General features: G+C 33.8%; 1 protein-coding gene across 2 annotated transcripts in view; it reads right to left on the bottom strand.

Annotated features, from left to right (window-relative positions):
• The window catches only part of ATRNL1 (attractin like 1), a 744,759-nt gene that overhangs the window by 701,941 nt on the left and 25,643 nt on the right, over nucleotides 1-17,175 (bottom strand). For both annotated transcript variants that reach the window (XM_024121650.1, XM_024121651.1), the window contains exons 2-5: nucleotides 15,528-15,611; nucleotides 14,242-14,355; nucleotides 7,020-7,148; nucleotides 5,448-5,656 (exon numbers count right to left, since the gene is read on the bottom strand). In XM_024121650.1, the coding sequence (XP_023977418.1) occupies nucleotides 5,448-5,656; nucleotides 7,020-7,148; nucleotides 14,242-14,355; nucleotides 15,528-15,611 (536 nt within the window). The remainder of the gene's footprint in view (nucleotides 1-5,447; nucleotides 5,657-7,019; nucleotides 7,149-14,241; nucleotides 14,356-15,527; nucleotides 15,612-17,175) is intronic.

The raw sequence follows: 17,175 nt of genomic DNA, 5'->3' as shown, positions 1-17,175 counted from the left end.
CACACTATCCTAAAGTAACTAATTCTGTCCTAATATGTTATGTGACTAACCCAGAAAAAAAAATAATGTATGATAAAATATTCATGGATCTGAGCTAAAAGATTTTATATTTTTCTAAAACAAACAAAATCATCAAGTTTTTCAACTTGAATAATGCCATGGAATCTAAGTGTGTGCTCTGGTAGTCAATACTGCCACCCAATGGCAAATGCTAAAATCTAAAACCAAAGGACTGAAAGAAAATAACTGACCAGATGCTCAAATTCAAATGTTTCCCTCAATATTTAAAATTATGCTTTATATATCAAGTAAATTGCGTAAGTTATTGGAGTACTAGTCTTCTAAAACATCTATACTTGAATGTCCACATATCACTAAACCAGCAACGAATACATTTCTAATCCATTCATTCAACAACAACAACAAAATTTGAGCGCCTACTACACAACAGGCACTACAGAAGTTGCTGTGGGCATAAAGGTGATCAAAACATAGTCATTCTTAACTTCATGGAGTTTGTATTCCAGCAGGAAAGATAATAAAAAATCACACAAACATAAATGTGATAAAAGCTATAAATTTAAAAGATAGGGTCCTATGAAAGCATGTGGGAGGATGTGACCCAGTCTTGGAATGTTAAGGGGTGAGGGTGTTGTAAGGGGAAGTGCAGAAATAAGAAAGGCCTTGAAATATTTAGGGACAAAGAACATTCAAGGAACTGAGATAAATCCAAAGTGTAACTTTCAATAAAGAATCGGAAACGCTATAAAAAACTATCAAATTACCTGATTTACATATTAAGATACTATCTTTTAATCAATCATCTAAAGGCTGAAAACAACCAACTTCAATCCTTACATGAGAACAGTGTCTGAACTGCACTGAAAAGGAACACTGAATATCTATAAAGAATATCCTGAAGACATGTAAAAGGACTGAACGAGAGGATTGAACAGGGCATTCTGGAATAGGAAAGGACCGGGGACAAATTTTAAATGGCTAAGCAATGGTCTTGTATATAAAACCTGGTAACCTGTTTTTCACCTCTATAAAACAGGTGGAAAATGTTTTGTTGTAAGAGATTAAGAAAAGAATTGTACCCTGAAGGCTGCTCGTCTATCTTTTCAACCTGTCTACTCCTACCATCTATTCCACATTGCAAAGTTTTTGAGTAGACATGAGAGAACTATTCAGCCCATTCCTTGTCAATTATGGCAACAATCTACACTTTAAAATCCTTTATTTGGATTTTTTAATTTATTTAGAAGATTCCAATCATTTGAACCCCCTTCCTAGTTTGGGAAAATCTCTCACTGTGCGAATTTTGTTAGAAACAAAATCCTTTCCCACTACACAATTCAGAAAAGTTAAATTCTCTATTTCTATATCTCAAGGCAGCCAAGCCAGGTATGGATAAGACCTAAGTTTAGCCAAGTAGATTTCACTAAGCAGGCCTTCAAATCTTCAAAAGTGATACAAAGATGTGGGAAGAATTGAGAATTTTTTCTACCCAAGCCTGTAGCATACAGTATCCACAGTAAAGAGACCAGTGGTGGTACCCCAGGGTCCAGTGGCAGTAACAGGAATATCCTAATCAAACTTTCCTGTGGCTTCATCTTTGCTGGGAACCAACCCACCTAGCCTTCTGTTACACCTACCCCTTTCTAACCAAGGTTTTTCCAGCCTTCCCATCTCCTTTGTGAGCTACTCAATATCCTTTTGTATTAGTCAGATTACAGGTTTAGAGAACAAAAAATAAGTTGCTTAAAAAAAACTAAAAGTTAATTCCTCTCTCATAAAACATTCTAGAGGCAAATGGGCAAGTGCTACTGTTTACTACAGTTACTGCCATTTACCAGCCACTGGAAAAGATCTCAATGATGTAAAATTCCCACACAGCACTTCCACTCACATCCTACTTACCTAAACTTAGTACAATAACCATACTAGACGCAAGGAAGGCGGAAAAATGTGGTATGTAGCTGAAGACCATGTGCTGAGCTAAAAACTCAGTCAATTCTATCACTAAAAAGAAGGGAAGAATGAATGCTGGGAGATAGTGGTCCCTGACATACTTTCCAATAACTGCCTTTTTTTTCTGCTCAGATAAGCCAGAACTGTTTCTGTTGCTTACAATCAAATCAAAGACTTCTAGTGGTTCCGATTTTTTAAAGTTATGTAAGAGGGAAACCTGGAGCCACTCTGATTAGGGAGTTGACGGGGGTCAGGGGGTGGAAACACACCGTATCTGAGAGTCTGCTTTGAAAATTAATGTTCTACTGTATTATTTACATATGAACATAAATCCAATTTATTATATCTTGATTTTCATGCCTTTTAAAAATTCCTCAGGACTTCCCTGGTGGTCCAGTAGTTGAGAATCCACGCTTCCACTGGAGGGAGCACATGTTCAATCCTTGATAGGTGAACTAGGATCCTGCATGCCACGTGGTGTGGCCAAAAAAAAAAAAAATAATCCTCATCTATCCCAATGTTTGGAAGCCATCTTAAAAAATGCTCTTCAAAGTTGTCTTTTTCCCTCCTGTGACTTATTAAGACTTAAATTTTATTAAGTGAAAGATGTCACAGAAGCAGATGAATCCACACAGGTCTCTACCCTTTAAGTAATCTATTTGATATGTATATATCATTGTCTTTGAAAACTATACATTATAACAAAATTAAACATTATACAATAAACTTGTGTGCTTTTCAAAATGTTGCACTAGCATTTTCTATATTCTTTACTGTTTCAGCTTTTGGTTGTTACAAGTGCTTTCCACAGAAAAAGGGGGACAGTTGACTTTAATGGTGCCATCTAGTCTTAAAATATACTCCTATTGCCTAAAACAGTAAAAAGGTGAAAGCAGATGGTTAAGGAAGAAAGACTTAGATGAGAAAGTTAAGGGGGAAAAAAGTATAGTAATGGCTAAGCAAAACTCTTAGGAGATGCTACACAGAAAAACTAAATTTGGAAAACAAGGAGATGTGAAGCCTAGGTGGGACAAGCACTAGAGAAATGTGAGGAAGGGGATTCAAGACTTAACAAAAATCTAGGCTTTTCCTCTGGATTCTCTTAATAAAATCTCAGTTTCTAGAAAACAACATTTATTTTCTTTTTATATACTAGCGCAGAACCAAACAGAGTCAGTAAAATTAACCAACATAAATGGATAAAATATAATGAAGGTAGCAACAATCTGTTATTCTTAACCCAAAGAATCCAGTTCCAAATAACACATTACAAAAAAACTGCCAGACTCTGAACCTCATAAAGATTGCCTCCTAAAAAAAAAAAAAAAAAGATTGCCTCCTCAGCTCTCATTTCAAATATCTCCAGCTCTTTGATCATTCCTCAGATGCCCTAGAAACAAATCTCTCTCTCCGTTTCCCCTCAATGGTTTCTCCCATTCCATACATCTACAATTAAAACCTAGTGATATAGTCAACAATCCCACCTACTTTAAGCTATGCTTCCTTAGATATAGAATCAGGAGTCAGTTTGGAGGCTCAAAGAAACCAATCTGCACATCATTTGTCTTGAAAGACGCACAATATCCATTTCACCAAACACTACCCATGAAACATTCATATCAATTCAGAGATGAATTATTTAATTACAAAGAATTAATAGTGGTATAAAAGTGTATCTGATTTCTGTATATTTTATAATAAAGCACTTTAACATTATTCTCATTTTTTAAAAATATATGTGTACATGCATATGTGTCTGTGTTAATACATATATATATATATATATATAAACATTCATATTATCACTTTGCTTTAAAAGTAAACAAACCCAGCATTTGCTTCCCCATTTTCATTTGCTTATAGACATTTAAGAGCCAGGAATTTTTATGATTTCAGGCACTCCTGACAAGAATAAAAAAATGTGAAATGCTGATAAACAAAAGCCAGAAAAACAAAAGATAATATTTTCAACCAGATACATATTACAAAACCTCCAGAAAATAAAGCATTTTAAAGGAGAACTACTAAAAGGAAGTAAAGAGCAAAAAAGGACAGAGCTGTTCATAGAGAATATTATCCAAATATATCCCTCTTTTGCTTTCAAGACTGTTAAAATGAGATGGAGACTAACAGCAGATGAAGACTAGTCAGAAAAACACCATGCATATAAGCTATACTTCTATTTCTCAGGCCTTAATTTAAATATATTTTTGGTGTACTATTCTCTCCATAGAAAAGGACGTTATTTTAGTTTCAAGACTGAAACGGAAAAAAAAGATACCTCAAGGCACTTTTTAAGGGAAGAAAGGTCATGATTTATTAAAATAGCCACTCAACAAAATATATGCCTTATATATACAATGAAAAACACTGAGAAATTTGTATCTGTCATAATCATAGTAGGAAATCAAATTCAATTCAATAAAAAATCAGTGGTATTTCATATGGTTGGAGCAACTAATTTTTTAATGAAATAACATGGGTTTAAAATGGGCATAATTTATGGAAAGCCTAAAATAATTCCTCTAAATAAGTACTCAGCACACTCAGTAACATTTTTTCTAACTTGTCTCAAGAATGTTGAATATGAAACCATTCTCTTTGGTTTTTACTTTAGACAGCTCTGGTAGGAACTATTGCTACTACTGTTACACTGTATTATAATAATACACGATCATGTAACTTTGGATTATGTATTTCTTGAGTCAAAGTTCCCCCATCAACAGGATTAATACATTGGCACAAAGTAAGCTCTCAATATGAAAATATAACCTGCACAAAGCAAGTTCTGGGTGGGTAAGTATATAGATAAGAAGGACCTACCTCTTCATTAAATTCCACAATGACAAGATTTATGATTTTATACCCAAATACTTAAGTAAGCTAAAACTCTTCAATGTAGTCCAAAATTAATCTTTAATAATAGATATTTATAAAAATTGTTTAGAAATTCTTCCCCAATTCTTCTCATTGCTTTTGCAATAAGCAGCTGTAAAACTTCTAAACTTTTAAAAATACTCTATGTTCTTTTAAAACATAGCCACAAGAGGTCAGTCTTTCCCAAGAAACAAGTTTAATATAGTCCAGTACCTTCCGAGATGAGCATCTATTTTTGCAATATACTATTTATATTACCCATTATAAATCAAATTTGAATGTACCACGTGTTAATTTCAGCCACGTCACCAAATCTTTGGGAACTCAACAAAAAATTAAAGATCATAATGATCACACGTCTACAATTTAAAGAGTTTCATATATAACTTCACTTGATTCTCAAAATAGCATGTAGACAAAATCTTTACTGATTTTATTTGTGAAGAAGCAAGTTATTAAGAAGTTGACTGTTACTGAAATTCTAAAATTAAAACAAATACATGAGATTTGGGTGTGTAAACTACAGCAAAACAAATGAGTGTAGAATTTGTATTAATATATTAGATACATAAATCAATGTTTCAAAACCCACTTACCTTGCCAACTATCATTGCAGACGCACAGCTTTTCACCTGTTAGGTCACAGTAACCATGATCTGGACTGCCGCAATTGGCTTTACAGTAAGGAATGTCACAAGCTTCACCCTTCCAGTATTTATCACACTCACAATATACTCTACTTGGAACAGAGACACTAGTTGTACACTTCCCATGACCAGAGCAATTGTTAGGACAAGAATTGATTCTGTAAAATATAATTCATATATATTCAAATTCAAGATAACTGAAAAAGAACTTTGGCTGATATTTTGTTAACTTTATAATTTTTCTGTTGTGTCTACGTGCTTCATTTAACGCAATTTTACAATGCGACTTCAATTCTTTACTCTGTACCTTTTAAACCCTAAAGCAATTCAGTTACACATACTAGCAATTGGCCTCAGTTCATTCAATGAGTTTACTCTGCTACCAAGACTACATACTCAACATCTGCAGGATCTATACAGTTCCAAGCACGCTGTTTTATAAAGACTTAACTACTCAACTGCTCTGAATATATATTTCACAGAAAAAAATTAAATTCATGAATACCTGAAACAATATGAGAAGCCAAGATTTAAACTGGTTATATAATACTTAAACAGCATGCTATCACCTATACACTGTTATGGAAGTAAAAGGATATTTACCAAGTTTTATTTTAAGGCTCTCTAACTGATTATATTCTACTATATATTTATTCTCCCTTGTGTAAATTCTTGATATAAATAAATCCTATAATAAATTGCTGATTCAAGGATATTTAGGATATTTTATTCCTCGCGAAAAATTCTCTGGTACCATTCTCTACGTTCCTGAAGAAAACAAAAAAAAAATGTATCAAGTTCCTCTGTGGCCATTCCTAATGAAAGCAACTGAAAGCATCTCTGGCTAATTCATTTCCCCTTTGGACTTCCAGATATAAAAATGTATACAGAGTCTACACAATAGATGCTCAATAAATATCATTTTCTAATTTTAGAGAAGAAAGTGGTATATAGCCACTTACCTTATCTCCTAAGCCTCAACTTCCTCATGTGTAAAATGGGAAAAATACCCATTTGACAGAACTGATGAGAAGAGAATTAAAGAATATAATATATATAAAGCATCCAGTACGGTCTTTGGAATACAGAAGGACTATGAAAACTCAGCTCGCATTCAATCTCCAAATTAGGTATAAAATACCTTGGAGCACAGTAGGGCAGATGAGGGATCCCTGCAATCCTACGTATCTGTTATTACCAGTAAAGTTACACTAAGTCTGTATAATATGTTTACTTAATCGCTGTCCAAAAATTTTTAATTTTGTAATTAATTTTTAACCAAACTTAACTTGTTACCATAGTGTCCTAAGACTTAGAAACTATCCTATACAAGCTTGGACAGTATTTTGGGATATATTATTAAAATTTTATGTCACTTAGGAAGAGATGCTATATATTTTGGAATTTAACACACTAGCCTGCTCCTGGTATATAAGACATTTATAAAAACAAACAATAAACTCTTATGTCAAATTATAAAAATCGTTATTACAATATGAATTTTTTTGAAAAAATACTTACGAGTAAAAAATGTTGAAGCCAGTTAGATTATATGCAGCATCACTAAAAAAATGTAACAGTGCATAGCCAGACGTTGTAACAACTTCAGGCACAGTTTCATTTCCCCTTATTTCAGGGACTATCAAACCACTGTAAGAGAGCAAAATTGAACACTCTGTATATCAATGTACATATGACAGTTAATCACACAAAATTTACTCAAAATATTCTTGTCAGAATCACTAAGTATCTACATTAGAATGGGCAACTAGAAGAATAAATCTAAAATGAGTTCCTAGCCATTTCTCACCAATTATATCTGCTACTGTTGCCAGCAGACTAACATCTACTCTCATGCCACCATACTCCTTTTTCTCTTCTCACCATTTGGACTGCAATGTCCCATTTCTCCCTTTTGTCCTGCCATCCATCCTGTCAAAATACTATAGGGTGATCATTAACTTAAGTCATATGTAAACCTTCATTTAAAGCCACCTTTGAGAAGAATTAATATGGTTAAAAATGTCCATACTACCCAAAGTAATCTACAGATTCAATGCAGTCCTTATCAAAATACCCATGACATTTTTCACAGAACTAGAACAAATAATCCTAAAATTTGTATGGAACCACAAAAGACCCTGAATAGCCAAAGCAATCTTGAGAAAAAAGAACAGAGCTGGAGGTATCACCCTCCCTGGCTTCAGACTATACTACAAAGCTACAGTAATCAAAACAGTAAGAGTACTAGCACAAAAACAGACACACATAGATCAATGGAACAGAATAGAGAACTGAGAAATAAACCCATGCACTTATGGTCAATTTATCTATGACAAAGAAGGCAAGAATATACAATGGAGAACAGCTAGACTCTTCAACAAATGGTGCTGAGAAAACTGGACAGCTCCATGTAAAACAATGAGATTAGAACATGCCTTCACACAATATACAAAAATAAACTCAAAATGGATTAAAGACCTAAATGTAAGACCAGAAACCATACAACTCCTGGAAGAAAACACAGGCAGAACACTCTTTGACATAAGTTGTAGCATTATTTTTTTGGATCTTGTCTCCTCAAGCAAGGGAGACAAAAGCAAAACTAAACAAATGGGACCTAATCAAACTTAAAAGCTTTGGCACAGCAAAGGAAACCATCAATAAAATGAAAAGACAACCTTGCTGTATGGGAGGAGATATTTGCAAATGATATGTCTGATAAGGGATTAATGTCCAAAATATATACAGAGCTCATACAACTCAACATCAAAAAAAAAAAAAAACTTGTTTAAAAAATGGGCAGAAGACATGAATAGACATTTTTCCAAAGAAGACATACAGATGGCCAACAGGCACGTGAAAAGATGCTCAACATCACTAATTATTAGGGAAATGCAAATCAAAACCACAATGAGACATCAACCCCCACCTGTCAGAATGGCCGTCATCAAAAAGACAACATAATGAACGTTGGGGAGGATGTGAAGAAAAGGGAACCCTCGTGCATCCTTGATGGGAATATAAATTGGTGCAGCCACTATGGAAAACAGTACAGAGGTTTCTCAAAAAATTAAAAACAGACCTACCATGTGATCTAGCAATTCTACTCCTGGGTATATATCCAAAGAAAATGAAAACACTAATTCAAAAAGATATATGCACCCCAATGTTCTTAGCAGCATTATTTACAAAGCCAAGATATGGAAGCAACCTAAGTGTCCACCAAGAAATGAATGGATAAAGAAGATATGGTGTATACACACACACACACACACACACACAAATGGAATATTACTCAGCCATAAAAAGAATGAAATTCTGCATGTGCAGCAACATGGATGGACCTGGGGGGTATTACACTTAGTGAATTAAGTCAGACAGAGAAAGACATATACTATATGTTTTCACTTATATGTGAAATCTAAAAAATAAAACAAACAAATGAATATAACAAAACAGAAATAGAGTCACAGATACAGGGAACAAACTAGTGGCTACCAGTGGGGACAGGGGTGGCGGAGGGAACAAGATAGGGGAAGAGGATCAAGAGGTACAAAGTACTAGGTATAAATAAGATACAAGGATGTAATTAGAGCACAGAGAATATAGCCAATATTTCATAATAACTTTAAATGAGTATAATCTATATAAAAATATCAAATCATTATGTTGTACGCCTGAAACTACTATAATATTGTAAATCAACTATACTTCAATTCAATAAATAAAATAAAATAAAACCACCTTGGTACTCTAACAAGTGACCTTATAGCCTTACTTTTCCCCACTAGTTGCAAATTCTCATGAAGCTAGATAGAACATTCCACATCAGCTAAGTGACTACAATGTTACTCTAGTTAAAGTTGTACATTTCCAATACACTAATCTAAGTATTTTAGGTCATCTTAAAATACACACTTTTTATATTTCTTTAGAATTTTGCATACTTATGCAAATTACATTAATATATAATTATTCCAAAAGACAATATTACTCATACACACACAAAAGAAAATGAAGTTTGTGGGGAGAAATATAAATGTATAAAAGCAGGAGTTCTAAATTAATAACCGGTACTTCTCCCTTTTTAACCCTACTTGTTCATGGGGGAAAATTATGTATCTTCATTTATTTATACATACTATCCTCTCTAAATCTATGAAATCATAAAATCTGAGAAAGAAAAGAAGCTGCTAACAACAAATTACATTACTCAAAATCATCAATGCCTTTAGACACTGTTAAACTTATGTTTAGGCACCACCAGGAATTGAATTCCCTCATTCAAATCATATTTGACAGAACAAAATGAAATATTATAGTCAAATAATTTATTTTGAAAACACATTTTGAAAAGCAAACAAATTAAAAAGTAATCAATGTTTGATGTTGTAATAATTATTATAACATCGACTAGCTTATGTTTGTGAAAGAACAAAAGATTTTAAAAGGATGCTGTCAACACAATTAAAATTCTGTAAGACCAGTTTTAGTTACACATATATTTTTCATTGCAGTGAGATTATATCAAATGAGTATATTACTAAAAATAATATTCCCAGATGTTTATAACAGATATGATTAATCCCTCTGAAACAGATGAAGAGCAGATTTGTTTGCTTGGTTGTTTGTTTATAAGTGTTTTGAAAGCAGTAAATGAAAGAGGACTCACACTTCTCACGTAACCAATTTGGACCCACGAACCCTCCCACTGAAATCAACTAGAAAAAAATGGCAGTTAAAAAAAATCAGCCAGGGGGGCTTCCCTGGTGGCGCAGTGGTTGAGAATCCGCCTGCCGATGCAGGGGATACGGGTTCGTGCCCCGGTCCGGGAAGATCCCACATGCCGCGGAGCGGCTGGGCCCGTGAGCCATGGCCGCTGAGCCTGCGCGTCCCGAGCCTGTGCTCCGCAACGGGAGAGGCCACAACAGTGAGAGGGGCCCGCGTACCAAAAAAAAAAAAAAAAAAAAAATCAGCCTGAAGGTACTAGGAGAACTAAGAAAAGGGTAAGCCCACAAATTAGAGCCATTTCTCCTTATGGGCATTCACTGATTTCAAAGTTGGAGGTGAGGTCTGAAGGGCTAAGAAACTGGGCTGTTTTACATAACTAGGAAACCAAAAAGTGGAACACAGGGCCCTCACTTTGACCTGAGACCCCAAAGACTAGGTGTAAAAGTGAACTAGTAGAAGACAGGCCCTTCAGGGGATTGAACTTCAGTTTGGGTGTGAATTACCTCAACACCTGAATTAGAATTCAGTTGATTGTGGATTTCTAGTGTCCCCAGGCACTCTTTGGGAATATAATAACTTTCTAGGCCTCCAGTTATCACTACCTATGACTTTACAAACATGGTGTCCAGCACATAATCGTCTAGCACACAATAAAAAATAACAGGTCTCCATTCCAATCCATTCTCCATATTCTAAAATGTCTCCTACAGAATAAAGTCCAATTTCTTTAGTGCGTTAACAAGAAAGCAACACTACAGTGTTTACAGCATTATAAAATCAGGCTCATGGGCTTCGCTGGTGGCGCAGTGGTTGAGAGTCTACCTGCCGATGCAGGGGACACGAGTTCGTGCCCCGGTCCCGGAAGACCCCACGTGCCGCGGAGCGGGGCTGGCCCCGTGAGCCGTGGCCGCTGAGCCTGAGCGTCCGGAGCCTGTGCTCCGCAACGGGAGAGGCCACAGCAGTGAGAGGCCCGCGTACCACACACACAAAAAAAAAATCAGGCTCATATTCTGACTCTATCACCAACCAGTAAAGCAACTTTGGGCCACTCACAGAATCTCTCTGTGCCTTAATTCTCCATTTACAAAATGACAGTAATAATACCTACCTAAAAGGTTATTGTGAGGATTAAATGACTTGATATATATAAAGAACTCTTGCACACTGCCCCTCACACATAGTAAGTATTCAGTAGATGTTACTGATTACCATTTATTGGGTAATCTGGCACCTACCTATCCCTTCACATTTCCTATGATCAAGTTACTCATAACTACTTACTACTGACGCAAAATATAATGTTCTTTAGTGTGTACACGCCTTTGTACGTATGTTTTTCTCTACCTAGAATGTCCTATCTGACCCCCACACTTTGTCTATCATTCTTCTACTCATGATGAAACTCACCATGACGAATTCATTACTTCTGAAATCATATAGCCTCTTTTCGTAACCTGATTATAACACTTAAGTTGTGCTGTGTAAAAAATCTGTTTACATACCACCACCAGTGCCCAACTACTGTGTGGTGGTGTAGCCTCCAAATCCTTGGAATTGCCCAAGTGATAGGAATGTCTCTGTTATTCATGGTGGGCTCAGAGTTTATGTTAATGACGTAACTCAGGATGGGAGCTGGCCACACCAGAAAAACGTACCATGTGATTGGGTGGGGCTTTAAGCCACAAGAAATCAATCTGACTCCCAGAGTCAGAATGGGGCTAAAGATTGCGTTCAGCCTTATGGCCAATGATTAGATCAATAATGCCTACAAAAGGAAACCCCCAGAAAACTCTGTACACCTGTAAATCAGGTGAGCATCCTAAGTGGCAATACACACTGATAGGTTGGGGGGGTAACATATGTCCTGAGGACACAGCTTTGAGATGCTCCCAGATCTCACCCTATGTGTCTCTTCATTTGACTGGTCCTGATTTTTATCCTTTATAATAAAACTATAATCATAAGTATAGTGCTTTCCTGAGTTCTGTGAGTTATTCTAGCAAATTATGGAACCTGAGTGGGCCACAGGCACCTCTAAATTTGTAGCCAGCTGGTCAGAAGTGCAGGTGGCCTGGAGACCCCTGAACTTGCAGCTGTTATCTGAAGTGAGGGCAGCTTTGTGAAGGACTGTGCACTTAACCTATAACGTTGGGCGCAACTTCAGGTAGCTGGTGTCTGCAATGGCCTGTATCTTACTCCTTACTGCAACCTCCAGGCTTATGACAGTCTCTTGAATTGAGGAGGTTATCAAATGTTTGTTGAATAATAAACTCTTATACAGCTGGAATAATTCAAACATTTAGATTCTGAATTTTTAGTAAAATGAAGTACAAACAGTATAGGCTTTTAAGTCCGGAGATTGTCAAGTCCTAATCCTGGCTCTACCATCTATTAGAAGTAAAACTTTATTTCTCTTGAGTCTCAATTTTCTCAACAATAAATGGGGGATAATAGTACTTCTTCCACAATATCCTAACAAGGACTGATGACATTTAAACTGCCTAGTACAGTGTTTAGAATCAAGTGGATATTCAATAAACATGGGTTTTCCATCTCTCTCAGGATAGGTAACAGGAATACTTGCTGATGAAAAGTCACTAGATCCACCTTCACAGTCATATACTAAATCCCATCCTGCTAATTATCTTACAAAAGCTTCCTTTAGTAGCAAGAAATGGCTGGTAAGAGTGTTAATGAATCACTGTTAATTAATGCAGTCATCACAAATACTAGAAAAACAAATGAAAAGGTACACATCTAAATGATGGTCTGTCAATAATGTCATAAAAATAGAAGAATGATAACGGTTATATCTAAATTGCTAAAAATAAATGTTTGAACCTAGTATCTTATCTAATTGTTGCAATAAATTATCTTACAATGTAATTATTCACAAGGCTCTGCTCCATTTTCTATCTATTGGTGTTAGATGAAGGGTTACTCCAGAATACTCTTTCTATAATTTTCAAACAACTCAAAAATTAAGTTCTACAATTATCTTGAGCAATAGCAATATCACAGAATAAGCATCTAAGTTCTCAAGGAGTCATTTTGAAACAGTCATTCAGAAATACAGCCCTTACGTGTTTGTCCAAAAAAATAATAGTTTACATTCCTGTTAAAACAGAATACTTACAACATAAATAGTAAAAAGAAAAATAAAATAAAAAATGTTGAAAGGAACAATAAGCTTTTACCCATATTTAAATTTTTAACAATGACAGGACATATAAGAGGTACTGTGTAAGTAACAAAAGTAAGGAATAATGTAATGAATAACTCTGGTCAACAATCATGTTAGTCAAATTGTACACTAAATCTACACCATATGCTCAAAAATTTTTCTATCTAATATATTCTCTCCTGTTCATAAAACATTTCATAATAATTTGTACATACATAATAAAGAGTTTTAAATTGATACTGAAAATGCTGTGATTTTAAAATTTTTAAATTAAATCTTACTACCTGACTACTAACTATAAAGTATTTGGAAACAACCAAAATTCCCAAACTGTGAGAACTGACAGAAACACCTTCTTTATTAAACCACTACATAAAGCATAACTTAACCTTTTTTTACAGAATTTAAAATTTTATAATTTCTCTAAAATAAAAAGATAACTATAAAACATATATCTATTAATTCCTTTGTCAGCTAGAACTCACATTAATCTATCCAAATACAGATAGTTCTGAAAACAGATTCAATTCACTTTAAAAGAATGAACTATGTACAGCAAGAATAAGGGGTATTTATTAATAAATCTACATTTCTGAAACAGTAACTACTTATCTCTGTTATATCAATGTTTACATTATTATATATACCCCTAAGTTGACAGTCACAGTATCATCATAGTCTTATACCATCTTTGAAGTTTAGCCATCAACGCCTATGCTAAATTTCTTTTTGCAGTAAAGATGAGTATATATTTAAAATTAATAAATTATACAGTTACTTTTCTACAACTGACTACAAATTCATCAATTAAACACAACTACTCACCTAAGTACAGCTATTAAAGGTGCATATATTGAATCTCCATCATAAACATACATATGATCCCAGCTACATTCTGTAGCAAAATGATTGAATCTTAATCTTAACACTGCATTTGGACTGAAAAAAAATTAAAATATTTTAAAATTAATATGTAATATGTAAAGCATGGTCTAAAGAAATCTTAGAGTATTTTATTAAAAACCTATTTACAGATAATTTAGCTATAAATCCATAGGTCATCAGTATAAAAGATTTATAACCAGTCATATCTAATTTGTAAAAATGATATACAACTCCAAAATCTATTAACCAGCCATATGTATGTATCATCCTTTTCTAAAAATTTAGTCAAGAGGAAATGTTCTATGTCTTATAAAAATTTAGTCAATAGGAAATGTTCTATGTCTTGACTAAGGTGGAGGTACATAAATTGTATACATTACTGAAACCTTATTGAACTGTACACTTAATATGGGTGTATTTCATTGCATGCAAATTGTACTTGAATAAAGTTGATTTTTAAATTCAACACTCAAGACTGTTCTTATTTCTATGAACTCTTAACTAGAGGTACTAATAAGGTCTTCAAATTTTAATCAAAAGGTCTCAATACGATATACTGTTATTTGTTAACAAATAAATGAGACCACAGGTACACAGGGAATTAATAACCTTGAAGTTTTAAAAAACCTTTAAAGTAACAAAAATAAAAATGCAGCTTTCCAAATACACTCTTTAAAATCATAAAATAGTTCAAAAACAACTCATATCATTTATGATCCATTCATAATATGTTTAAATAGATAAATTCAGTCTCAAGCCCTAATTACTGAAAAATACCTCTAAAAGGACAATTAACTCTCTCTTTTACAAAATGTTCTTTTTTTAACACCCTTAGAACTAAAATGCTGAATAGTATGAACCAATGGCATAATTCAGCATGGAATATTTTTATACTTTCTATGCAGTCTTCAAATTCCATAACAAGCGATTTAAAAGAAGCCAAAAATGCATACTTGACTTAATGCCATAGTAACATAACTTAAAAATAAATATATGTAAAAATCAAACTATTATCACAAGTAAAAGCGTATTGTAATTTACATTAAACATTATATCTAAAATTTATCAATCCCATTTTAAAACATCATGAATAATGTTTTCCAATAATAAGCAACAGAATAAACTATATAACTATGAAGTTGTTATATTTTAATGCTTTAACACTGATATAATCACCTTCTTTATTATTTCAGAATAAATTAATTTAATGCAAATTATATACTTACTAGCCTTCAATTAGCCATGTACATTTAGTTTTATACTTATAGTTAATTGGACCATCTGTTAAATATCCAGAAGGTTCTGTTAACCTAGAAAACAAAATCATGAAAATGATTACCTTAAAGTAACTTTAAGACACACAATAGCATAAAAAATTTAAAAAGACACTAAACCAAACTTCCAAACAGGAGAATTTATTTACAACTTAAGAAAATTTCAGATTGCCATACATCATCTCTCTAAATCTCAAAGGAAACTTATTTTGAATGTCTTTAAATTTTTATGTATTATGATTGTTTCATTTTACAAAGTGGAAAAACACATTGAAAGACAACATTATACAGATGGGTTCAATGCTGATGCAAAATAGATTGTTAAACTTTCTCTGCACAAAAATTAGATGGATGCAAAAGAAAGAAGATCAAATGCACCTTGAAAGATGCAGATCTATGGAATAGAGAAATAGTATATGTACCTAGCACTTTTGGAGGTTACATTGTTAGCTATGTTTGCTTTTCATGCAGCAAGACTGCTAAAGTAGCTGTCACCAGACTTTATTGAGTTCAGCTACCTGTTTTTAGAATCATTTTCTTTTGCCAACTTTATATCTAGTCCAAGAACTCAGTCAATTTTAAAAATAGGGTAAATCAAGGGTTTTGTAATTATCCTTTATTTTAAACACAAAAAAGAAAAAGATATTTAGAAAAGCTTCAAATTTTCAGAATTTTAAAATATTTAAACAGTAACCCAATTCTACTTCATTTTGTTCTCCTTAGCTCCAGCCCAATTATATTTTATCAACAAAAGACAATATTTTAAATAACTAAGATATCTTCCCATTTAGCCTTTATGTATTTATGTACACATAAACACACACACATACACGCACGCGTGCACATGCCCATACACACACATACACAATGGCTTATCAGTCTGTATATATCCCCATATACATACACACACACATATATTTATACATACATACATACATGTATACACAGACATCAGGGTAATTATCTAGTTTTAGACAAAATTAAATTTTCCTTATAGCGTAGAGTCTCAAAAACATTAAAGGAAAAGAGTTTCACTTGCCTAAATCAGGGTTAACAGAAAGGTCAATTAATGTAAATGTTATTTGAAAGTCTTTCGTAATCCCTGCAAATTAGTTTGGGTTTTAAAAAGGGCTAATTCATGCTTGGAAAAGTTTTTAAACATTCCAATGTTCTCAAAGTAATATAATAATAAATTGAGCATTTGACAGTATCAGGTATTACTGTAAGCTCATAATGTGTTACCTCACTTAAAAATCTCAAAAGATAATAAGTAATTATTAATCCCATGTTACAGATGAGAAAACTGAAGCACATTTTAAATAACAAGTTAAATAGCTTGTCCTGATTTTTCACTTCCAATAATAGCTCCAGATGAGCTAATTCAGACAAACCTCCACTGAAGATAACTTAAAAAGCTAAAGAACAATTTTTAAATCTTATAAGTAACAAAATGGTAAGACCTACTAAGCCAAGATCCAGAAGTTGCAAATTCTTTTTTTTTTTTTTTTTTTTTTTTCGGTACGCGGGCCTCTCACTGTTGTGGCCTCTCCCGTTGCGGAGCACAGGCTCCGGACGCACAGGCTCAGCGGCCATGGCTCAC

Source organism: Physeter macrocephalus, chromosome 20, assembly GCF_002837175.3.
Source record: "Physeter macrocephalus isolate SW-GA chromosome 20, ASM283717v5, whole genome shotgun sequence".
Taxonomy (NCBI): Eukaryota; Metazoa; Chordata; class Mammalia; order Artiodactyla; family Physeteridae; genus Physeter; species Physeter macrocephalus.
Note: the sequence above shows the minus strand (reverse complement) of the source record. Positions and strands in the feature narration are given on the sequence as shown.